We start from the raw sequence: 11,988 nt of genomic DNA on the forward strand, positions 1-11,988 counted from the left end.
CCAGAGGCTTTCTTTAGGAAACAAGACTGAAAGTCCAAATTACTTCTCTACTTACTTGAGACCACTCCATTGCCACCCATTTTGGACAATCAAACAGATTGCAGGTCTGAATGACTTTGGGCTTTGGGGCATACATGCATTTCCATTCCTCCACTTGCAGTATCTCTCCATGGATGGTCTCCTCTACACACACAAAACTTCTCCTCTGAATACCACCTCCACAGGAAACTGAACATGCAGTCCATGGGTTATGTTCCCACCTAGAAAAAAAAACCTCATAAGGCTCTTTCTTATTCCACTAACCTCTATTAAAAATGCAAAATATTGAGTCCAACCTTAGTGTCAATTAAAGCTTACTGGTAGTTTGGTTGCTGGATTCTTACCACATACAGATACATTGACTCTCAGGCCTACCTTGCATTATTCAAGGCTTAAATTCACGTGCAAAATCAGAAGTAGAACTGTTAATGTAAGTATATTTCAAAACATAACTGAAGCTCTTATTCTCATAGATAAGTTTGAAACTGTGAATATACTGAATTTAAATACTGGAATGAATTTACTTTCAAATAGTCTAAATCATCTAAATTGAATACTTTCGACAATTAATTTGTATGATCACATGACACATTATCATTGTCAGAGACCAGGAAGCCCCTGTATTTAAGATCCTATGAAGTCTGAAAGACAAAGACAAATCTGGATGCCCTGAATGAGGGTGTTATTACTTACAGGCTCATCACTGCTCACATCATTCAGACTACCCTTAAAAATCTGTTCCTGAAGGAATTTTTATGGGATTTCTAATACTTTGGGTCAAGCCAGCCATTTCATACCAAATTGCCTTCATCCATAAGGACTGTGATGAAATTAAATTGTGGCAGGTACCATTTGGCTGGTCACAACTGCAGTTCTGCAAGAGTTTCCCACCCTCATTAAAATTCCATTGAACGACCTTGTATTCACACTTTCCAGCTTGCTTCAAGCAAAAGGCAGCTGCTCATCCATCTCAGCTGCTTTGGCTCACTCAGCTGATTGCTCCTGCAGCAGGGCAATGCACAGATTAAGGAAAATTTAGGATTAGAAAAGCCTGTGAATCAGCAGAGCTCTGGGGAGTAGCCTCCAACAGAGAGATGATAAACAATCTGCTGGGAAGAAATATCTTCAGAATGGACATCTATCCACAATCTTAGACCTAACTACAAAAAAGATGGAAAATGTTGCACCATCTGAAGTGAGAATGACATGGAGGTTTTTAGGCTACAAACTCAGTTTCATTTACCTCTTAGAATGAATGTACATTTAAGCAATTACGTCTCAAAAAACCAAACTTCAATAATGTCCTGCTCCTCTCAAATTTAGACATAACAAGCTTCTATTGAAGTATTTGTCTGTAGGTTCCAATGACCCCCACACAATATCTCCTCACCCTTTACCATCTATCTCTTGGAAATGACTGAGTCCTGCAGTACATCTTAAGGTTCATCAATGTCTTGTTACTTAAACCTTATCTCCATTACTGCAGAGGCTCAGAAAGGATCAGGAAAATAATTATATTTGTTCTGAACAATGAACTCACCAAGGACTACAATATCCCACCAAAATCAATTAATCAAGAGTAATCAACTTGGCTATCATAAAGGAAGTTACAATATCAGACCCAATGAAGCAAAGGCCAATAAATCAAAGGTAAATTTAAGCAATCTACTTTTTATGATGCAGCAGGTACATCAAAGACGCTCCCTATTTTAGGCAATTCATTAAGCTGCCTACAAAAATATATTAATCGTGCTTAAGCTCAACAGAAGAATGAATATGAAACACAGAGCAAGCCAGGGACATCAACCGTGGAGTATACACTCAAAAGCATTCTGAATAAAGCTATGTGCTGAGATACTGATGTCATATCACAATAACAAAATGCAATTGAAGAGCAAGAGTTACACTCTTCTTTGACTTAAAGGAATGGCCAGTGTTAACTAATTTTCTTTTTAAAAATCAGGAACTAAAGAGAAATTAACTATTTCATGAATTAGCAGCTCGTGGATTTATAAATGTAAGGCTCACTGTGCTGTATGTAATATAAGGCTTGCAAGTGTTTATAGTGTGAAGTTTTATAGTTGTTTTTCTTTATCTCATCAGTTTCAAACACACTCCAGATCTCTTACTCCCACAAGAATTTTCAAGATGGAGTGAGGTCCATGGCTACTGGGGAAAAGGGGGGTCTTGGGCAAGCAGTCAAGGAGATACTTTCCAGAACCCACAGCTGTCAAGGGATCCTCAACAGTCCAACAAGTCTGAAATAAATGGAGGCAGTCCAAAAGCTTTAAAAGCAAATTTTCATCCTGGGAAATTTTTCTATTTATTTCAAAAGAATTCTCCATCTGTAAAAATATTTCAGTGGGGCATTTACAACTGTAGCCACAGGAGAACCCTTTCAAGATCTTGTGGTGTGCGCCACGACTTTCCCACAACTTCCTCATGTGAATGGGAAAGCAGTGGTGCACTCCACAGGACTGCCAGGCAGCCTGCACATGGCCCTGGTGTTATGGAGGAGGTGAGATGAAGGACTGCTGCTGGAGGTGAAGCAGTCTGCACAGCTCTGCTCCAGTCTGCATCCAGGACTTGGGGTTTCCACCTGCTTTGCAAGAACAGTCCTGGGTCAGCATGCAAGAAACAGGTAAGAAAAGAGGAGAAAGCAGAGCCAGCACAGGGTAATGCATTCCAGCTCCTTGCCAGGCAACAGCACAGACAAATCCTGCTGCACTGAAGCAAGACTTGCACCCACACTGGACCAGAGTCATCTCCTCATGCAGGTAAACAAACTTTCAGCTGCTGTTTTCTTTTAGCAATTCCTGCAAGAAAGGGTGTTTCTGTCTTTGTGGTGTTTCCTTACGAGCCCTCCCAGTACAAGACAGCCCATTTCCTCTCTCCTTCCTGCTGGCACCAGCTCTGAGCCCTGCTTGGCTGCCTGCTGTTTTACAGTCCTTCCTCTGAAGCATCACCCAGGAAGACCATGATGCTTTCTGACAGAGCACACCGAGGTGCTGAAATGAGGTGGGACTCTGCCGGTAGTTCTGAGTGTTTGAAATAAGAGATCCTGCCCACAGCTTTATCACAGACATAATCTATCTCACCACAGTGTCATGCAAACGTGCTGAGCACAGCAAAGCACAGAAAGAGGGATTAAATTTCTCTTCCAAGTGGTCTCCAAGTCCTAAGTGGTTCAGAAGATGAAATACTCCTGTAGATACATTAAGCTGAGTTCCAGGAGAGATCTGAAGTACAAAGGCATTGGCAGAAGAAATGGAAAGGGAAAGACACAGAATATAATTAGAGGACTCTACAGGATAAAGCTATAGAGGAAAAAAAATCCCCATCTATGCATGAAAGCCAAAGTACATCACAGGACAGCAGATCCACAAGGACAAATTGCTACAGAAATAAACTATGACATTTATATCAGCTGTAATCAGTAGCTCTACTAAGCTGTGCAAGTCTATGATTTCATTCTTATTACTTCATATCTTTACTTCTTTAGAAAAATACATATTATTCATTACATGACATAATAAAGCAGAAGTTCAACTCACATAAATATGCAACTAACTCATCAACTATAATTCTTTACATTAAAAGCAAATGTGACTCAATACTGTTTAATCCTAACATTCTTTCTGAAACATCTAAGGGTTCCTGAGAAGTTTTAAATCCTTGTAACTGATTCAGGTGTTAAAAAGGAAAAAAAAGTAACAAACTGTTCTCTGATGCCCTAATTTAAGGAAACAGATATTTCAACAATTTTGTATTTTGAAAGTGATGTGTCATCTTTGATGTCAATAAATAGTCTGTAGATCTAAAGAGGAGAAGGATCAGATCTCTCAAGAGAAAAAGAATTTCCAGAATCCTATACATAGCAAGGTCTGTTTTATAAAATCTCATACACTGTCAAAAGAAAAACCTTTCAAGACAAGAATTCATACATGCAGTTTAAAGATGATGATCTTCTCAGCACTACAGCCAGAGAAGGCTGAGGGGGCCAACTGTTTATTTTAAAGACTTCACATTGGTATTTTCAAGAAGAGCATATTAACCTCTGACTGTTAAGCTAATCATCCAGAGCACACTAAAATAAATCACAAGATTCAGAGATGTTTACAGGACTCTTGTAAACTTACCCTCCTGTATAAAAAAAACCTCAAAATATGTCCATTATCTTAGCATCGAAGCAGTATATTTGCAGTGAAATTGTGCTAAAGCTGACACATATGCTATCCTGGTTATACATACCGAGGAAGTGGCTGGAAGTGATCATAGGGCATGATTTCTTTAAATCCATCACTGTCAAAAAAAATAAATATTGCATCATTACTTCTCATACCCAAGACTGTACATCAAGTACATACTTTTATGTGATCATGCTTGAAGTAAGCAATTCCCAATGTGAAATGCAGGAATCTTACTTGATTACACATGAGCCTTATGGTGAACCTTATGACTTGTATAATCTTACCTTTTCTGCATGGATAAAGAACTATTCACCATATAACTTCTCTATTTCATACCACCATAAAATATTAAATGAGCAAGCCTCCAGCAAAGAAATTTACTATCGGTGACCCTTTAGGTCTGTGTTACTTCATTAATAAAAAAATATTCACATATGTGTATCTGTAACAAAGACTGCTGAGGGACATGAGTGTCAGTGAAATAAATACATCATAAGATTAATCCTAGATAGGTTCTGAATGCTGCTTAGGACCCTTCTAGAGTTGTTTGAACTGCATAGAACAGAGCAGGCATAAAGCTTTACTTCCAATGCTAGGAAATATGGTATTATACCCAGTAGTACTTTCCTTTTCCTGACTGTGTAAGCTAAATTTGCAAGGTAAAATATAATTACACCCTTTCTTTCCCCTAATTTTCCCATTCCAGCTTTGGAACATTTGGCACTCGTTGCCATCAAGCATTACTGAAGTCTTTCTGCTTCATACAGTGATCAACTCTCCAGGAAAAACTCTTGAAAGTCTGCACATCTATAACTGTTAGAGGTCACTATCAACGATTACGTTCAACAGGAATGAAAGGAAATGGACAGTTTAGCTATAGGAAATGAAATCCATTGAGAGTGTTTCCTTTTCTTGCATATAACTCTAGCTCAGCCAGCTGGCATATTAATGTGAGGTTCTGGGACTTGATACTGTGATGTTATTTTAAGATTCTTTAGCACAGCCAGGAAACCTCACCAGACAATCCAAAAGTTAGTTTGAAATACTGTGGTGCAATTCAATACAATTTATGTGTACTGTAGCCTTTACAATTTGGCACTAATATCCTGTGGCGTTTGTACCAAAGGATATTTACTTGGAATGATTTTTTTTTAATGCTTAGTTTTAAAAAACCCAAACAAATAGACCCAAGCTTCAATTATTAAATTGTCAACACTACAGTACCAATGAAGAACCAAACTTTTATGGTAGGCAAATGAATAAACCAAGTTAAACCATATGTAAAACTTGCACTGACTGGAGCTTCTGTCTGGCTGTTGAGATGTTCTGAATGGCAGCATCAATAAATCTGAAAGTAGGCAAACCTTCTGTCCTTCTCACACAGCCTCACACTAGTGCTGTACTACTCAGCAACAGACAAAGTAGAATTAGCCCTTCAGCAAACTGATTTTTACAATATCTCTCTATGAGCAAAATCTTCTATTCTGCAACACTGAAGAAGTGCCACACATCTACTGGCAGAGGTATCAGCCTTTAACACATGCAATAACCAACCAAGATTAAGTAGCCTTAAAGATAAAAAGAATTGAAATTAAGTAAATACAATTCCTGCTTCCTTAGTAACTGCCTGTGTCACACACAAATTTAGTTGCCATACAGACCTGGAAGGGCAGGGATCCATGTTGCATTCCTTCAGCTTGGGCTTTGGTTTCTTGTTTTCTGGATGATAATGGCAGTAGTGGTCAGGAACAACACGCTTCAGACGAATGTCCACGCACTCAGCTGAATTGAGCTGATAACCTAGGGCAGAAGCAAAGTTAAATGTTGTTAATGGAGATAAAGTAAGACAGCTTTTTCTCCCCATGGAATTAATTTTCTGTCTTACTCTTTTTTGGTTTGCTTTTAAACAAGGAAAAAGGAAATGCACAACCAGACCTTCATTTAAGGCAATTCAGCACAGCAGTTATATTAACCTGTCTTAACACTAAATGAGCTTCCAGCTCTTTATTCTACTAATATTCTAAGAGTAGAGGCACACATATTTCCTTCTGATGCAGAAATACTTGTACTGCACCAGCTCACCTGTCAGAAAGCAAAACTATGAAGCCATATGGCTCTAGTACATGTTCCACAATGTATAATTGTCCTCCTCCAAGGAGGAGTTACCAGTATGTTGGAGAGCTATATTAAACAGTCATTCATGCTAAAAGAAATAAATACTTGAGACAGAAAGCCAGAGGAATTGAAGATGGGATCCAAAAACATTGCTAAGGAACTGTAGAAAACCAAGAAATAGATTCAAGAACATTCCGAGTTGAAGAGCCAACAAAAGAAGACTTGAACTAACAACTCGGTGAAAAACAAATAATAAAATATGTGTGGAGACTGGTTGCAAGAAGGGATCTGGGTTTTATAAACCACTAGGTTATTTTTTGGCTAAGAAAAAAAGACTCATTCAAAAAAGCTTACTTGGACTTAAACTGAGGAGAGGAGGATGTTCTGGTATGTGCAAAGAAAAAAAGTTCTAGACCACAAGAATTAAAATCAAACTGAGTCAACAAACTAACAGCACAAGTCCCTGTGCCTACTGAAAATGCTAAGTATCATGTATCAGTGGCTTCAGTTGTGTGTCTCTTGGCTGATCCAAAGTGTCATCATGCATGAGAGTGATAACCATAAAGAACTAAGCAGTTCCAGTGCTCACAGCATCTATGTTTCAGTTCTTGTACGTACCGAAAGGACCCAGAAGAAATGTCACTTGCAAACAAGAGAAACAATTTTTGAACACTTGCTCATTCAAGTTTGACTGTGCTTTCTGAGATGGCCCTTCCAACAAATGGACATTACAGAGTTAAAGATAGAGCCAGCATCCAAGTGAGGAATGGCAATGCACTAATTCCAAATCTCTGTTGTGAGGAACCTTTTCTTTCACTGCCAGTACCAGATGCCAAACAGACAATCTGGACATTAAATCCAGATAAATCTAAGATAACAGGTTAAAGCCAGGCAGCTGCAATACAACTTCCCTGCATGCCATTCTTAACACCACTACTGTCACGACTGAGCAACTCAGTTTTTGTGCTTCCTCAGTTCCTGTCCTCCCTGAGGACTGCCAAGCCCCTCTGACAAAGGTACCAGTTTTATATCATAGGCAAGCAGCCACAAAGCAGGGCTTTGAACACCCTGGATGGTTTCAAAGAGATTGACATGTAGCTATAATTTTCAAGCCATAACAGCAGTCTGAATAAGGCTGGATTTGAGCCAATACTTTTGAAGGTAAATATCTCCCTTGGGGTATCCAGTGTTTACATGCAGTCCTCAAAAGTAACTGTGATGCTTTATACTTCTTCCCTTGTCAGACAAGTTAAGGAAAAAAAATTATAAACACAGTGTGATGGAATCATCAGAGGATATGCATTGCCACTCACAGCTCCAGCAAGGATCACACTTCATGAGGCCAAGTATCTCATAAGATACAGTAGTTTCCTGTGGGACTGCATATCAGACACATACATTGTCTGCATTTCAGATCACAGGGAGGTGCAAATGCCAAAATGGATGGTCCTTCAAAAGATCCCCAGACTCTGCTTGTACTTTAAACATCTCTCACTCTCTTTATTCATGCCCCAAGTAACTATTTAAACCACATTTGCACTCTCCAGAAAATCCCTGTATCAGTATCACCAGCATCCTGCTCTGTTTTCCAGGTGACCTGGGAAATGCTAGCTGAAGGGAAGCTGCTATCTGCAGTGTCAAACACTCCTCCTACCATGAGCTCATACTTTTTTTGCAGAACCAGACATGACAGGCTGTGGGCTGGGCTGGATAAGCAGAATGAAGCTACACTTCATCTAAGCTGCAGTGCTTAAATCAGGAGTAGATGCTACAATACCACATGTGCTGCTCTAGCCACCACCAGGACTAAATGTCTAAAATCAGACAGCCAAAGGTACTGATAGCAGATGTTCTTTAAATTCTGTTTACTTATTCTGCTTTCTGTATAACTAATTCCTCAACTAAATGTTCTAAAACTCACCCTCAGGTATACTACTGAGGCCACAAATACTTCACCTCTTGATTATTCTTATTTTAAAATCTCATCATGTTTCTTTGCTTACTTTCCCCACATATCCACTATGAGTTGCAATTTTCCATTTTGAATGTTGCATTTTTACTTCTTAGTCAATGTTCTTACTCAAATGAACATCAGCTATGGAAAAACATGACTTCCAGTGACAACATGTAAAAACCCCTGCGCTGATACCAGCTTGACCAGCCTAGCTGCTGCTCTGTCATTTATTTTGCTGAGGAATTACCAGTGTGCAGAGAAACACAAACATCTAATCACTAAAAATGCAGAACAAAGGTTGTAAATCAGCTCCTTTTAATCTTGAGCTGTTATCACTGCTGAAGAATTGACATTACTTACCTCCTCCACATGTCACTGTGCAAGGAAAGAACTCTGTCTGTCTCCACTGGTGACTGATGGGTTGATAGAAGAAGAACTGAACCACACTCTCTTTTGATCCAGAGTACCTGGTCTGAAGAAATTTCCATTACAACACACATTTACACTGCTCATGCCATTTTAAAACAGAGTTCATGCATAATAGCAGTGCAAAGTAAGATGATGACAGACACAAAACCTCTAGAAAGTCTAGAGTAGCCATCAAATTTAGGTTCCCAATAGCCAAACACTTGAATGTGCTTTGTTTTTCAAATTATTCAAGGCATTAATGTGACTATTTGATTATTTATCCTCAAATAGCAAAGTTCTTAACTGTATTCTTTTGGTTCATGTCTTTGTTAGCAAAAATTTTAAAATCTGCTGCAGAAAGAAGTCTGAAAGTGATCCAAGCACACTGTCAGGCAAATCTAGCTGCACATGATACTGGAGATGCAAAAGGAAAACAACTGAAATTCTATTTCTACAATGTGACAGGTAAAGCCAGGCAGTCTGATAATACTGAAACTTCTGTCACTTCCAATGGCAAAGTGTATGAGTGCCTTCCTTTGGTAGTCAAATACTGATATGCTCCTACTTATAAATATCTTGATGTGTGATGCAAGCCACATGTGCTCTGAATAGAAAAGCAATTCAAAATGATTGGAAATGGTCAGTGGCTGGATTAGCAATGTCTGAGGGAGATTGGAGGGTGCTGCTGGAAGCAGTGCTCAGGTTCAGTAGGTGGCAGTCTGCAATTGGATTAGCACTGCTCAAGGTCACACTGTTACTCTTCCAGCAGTATTGAAAACAAAAATCCTGGCCATTTTTACCATTAAAGATCCTGTGGTACTTCCCACCACAGGAAAGACATTAATCACATAACATTTTAATTTATTTGGATTTTCTTGGCATAAATGATCTCTGGACTGTAATTGGGATTTCTTACTTGCTAGCTAAAAGATTTTGTTGTATTGCTGCAAGCTGATGGAAGCCACCACTGTGTTGCATGTACTTGCAATAATTTCATATATTTTGTACATTCACACACCCCACCTTGATAATGAAATCTGCTCCAAGAGGCCCCTGGATCTTTATGATTTCCCTGTCTGTGCTCTTCTGAAATTCAACAGTTGTATTTTCAATGACAAATGTTCCAGGAGCATTGAAACTGTGCTCTCCCTTTTCTCCTTGAAGTGTTTTTGACTCTATAACTAAAGAAGAAACGTGCAATTAGTAAACTTAAACAGGTTTTTGTTTTCAAGAAAGTCAGAAGGTAATGTTTATAACTTTGCCTTGCAAGTACCAGCTGCATATGTGCAGTAAAAACACACCCAGAGAATCTGTGAGAATATTAACTGCTTCAGATTACAGGCTGATAGATAATTGCAAGACAAGTCAACACAGGAATATTGTCTGAACAAACTATTCTTTCATACCAGAAGCACTTCTGAGATGGTTTTTCCTACACCAAGTGCTCTGTAACACTTGATATAAGCAAAAGCTTGAGCAGGAAAAGCTGAAAGAAACTCAAAATTGATAGAATCAGTATAGAGGAAAATACCTCATACTTCCATGCAACTCAGAAGCCAAGCAATCTGAGCAGTCAGTCTCCAGAGAAACCTGAGCGGTGCCAAACCCACCTGACACTCACCTCAATACCTGAATCACTGCCCCAAGATCCTTAACTCAGCTTTGAGTATTTCCCATGTGAGCAAAGAGCAGGGCCAGGAGGTGGGCAGCTGCAGGGACGGCCCTTCCCAGAACAGCTGGTGATGAAAACCCTTTCTGAATTGTTCTCTACTCCTTGGAAACAGATTAAACTAACAGCCCACAGCCTCCAGAAGACAGATGAAGCATTTTAAGATTAAATCACTTCCAGAAAGCTGACTGAACTGTAAGTGGACAAAGCTAAAGGAAGATATTCATAACGAAGGTAGAATTCTGGGCTCTGTGTAGCACAGCATAGAGGCACAGCAAGATGCATGACTTGAAATACCCTGGTCTGGTTACAATCCACCAGAGCACTGCATGAGAAAAGCATGAATCTCAGATGAGCTCAGGCCAAGCTAAAAGGAATCTTTTGATGAGATATAAATACCCTCTTTCTCCCACTACCTTGCCTTTTTTGGTACTTTAAACAAAGTTACCTAAGTCAGTCATCTAGGTTAAAAGCATCTGGTTTTACCTGCACTGAAAACATACTCTGAATGCTGAAATCCATCATTAACTGCTTTCTTCCTTCATATTTTTTAAACAAATATGCATTCTGGAGCACCCAAACAAAGAGAATAAAGAAATTACAGAATGAATTAAACTCCTTGAAAACACACCACCATTATCCCAAGCTTCTAAGCATTAGGTTCCACTGTGCTCATAGGTATAACAAAGATCACATACATGGCTGGAAGGAAGTTTCAGGAAGGATTTTCTAGGAAATGACTTTATGTTAATCACAGGGTATGAATCTAGTGGTGAATAAAATGTACTTTGTCAAAGAGAAAACATAAATCTCTGGGAATCAGTGTGCCCCACTGTCCAACACATTCCATTAGGAACAAAGATATAAACTAATCCCAGAAAAAATAAGTATTTAGATGATTACTACATATTTCTGTTTGCCATTTTTATGGAAGTGTCTTTTCCTGATTGCATTACAAAATAACCCTTTAAAATATATAGAACTCAGAATTCTTGAATTAAGTTTCTGCAAGCCTTGATCCCAAACTTCATGCTTAAATCACAAACTTACAGCTTGATCACAAATGCTGCTTAAAATTAAGTAAAAATTAATGGTGCCTGTTATTGTCTCATTTTTTAAAATAAGTGTAAAATCAAATATTAAGTACTTCCAACTCAAAATAAATTCAGTGAGATGCTTAGGAGGACAGGATCCTTTCGAAACTAGGATTTAACATTACAAGAACATTACAAGGCATTACAATCCAGCTAGTGCAAAAAGATGATGAAAATATTTCTTTGGTGACCTCAGCTGCATTTCTGAACAGTCTTTTTACCATTTTTTAAAATAAAAAACCATTTTTGATGTTTTTCTAAGCAGAAACCAAGAATATTGTTCAGCAACTAACAAGACAGTAACTCCCAGAGAGCTGACACGTTTACATTAGAGCTACACTAGATGTGGATGCAAATAATGTGTTTATTTGCAAGGTGCAGCTATGGAGCCATGGTCTGTGTCTCTGGAGGTGACACCACTGAAGCCCAGAACTGCTGCTCAGATTTTTCCTGTGTCACACAGGGAGATGAGGAGCTATTGCACAGCACAATGGATAACCTCTGGTGGAATGCATTCCT

At 38.8% G+C, this 11,988-nt stretch overlaps 1 protein-coding gene across 3 annotated transcripts in view; it reads right to left on the bottom strand.

Annotated features, from left to right (window-relative positions):
- ADAMTSL3 (ADAMTS like 3) overlaps nt 1-11,988 on the bottom strand; it is a 168,953-nt gene that overhangs the window by 49,711 nt on the left and 107,254 nt on the right. For all 3 annotated transcript variants that reach the window (XR_004081612.1, XM_031055984.1, XM_031055983.1), the window contains exons 8-12: nt 9,730-9,887; nt 8,659-8,770; nt 5,891-6,029; nt 4,291-4,341; nt 56-260 (exon numbers count right to left, since the gene is read on the bottom strand). Coding sequence is in view for 2 of the 3 variants with exons in the window: in XM_031055984.1 (XP_030911844.1) it covers nt 56-260; nt 4,291-4,341; nt 5,891-6,029; nt 8,659-8,770; nt 9,730-9,887 (665 nt within the window). In the remaining variant the exon portion in view is untranslated. The remainder of the gene's footprint in view (nt 1-55; nt 261-4,290; nt 4,342-5,890; nt 6,030-8,658; nt 8,771-9,729; nt 9,888-11,988) is intronic.

Source organism: Geospiza fortis, unplaced genomic scaffold (assembly GCF_000277835.1).
Source record: "Geospiza fortis unplaced genomic scaffold, GeoFor_1.0 scaffold171, whole genome shotgun sequence".
NCBI lineage: Eukaryota > Metazoa > Chordata > Aves > Passeriformes > Thraupidae > Geospiza > Geospiza fortis.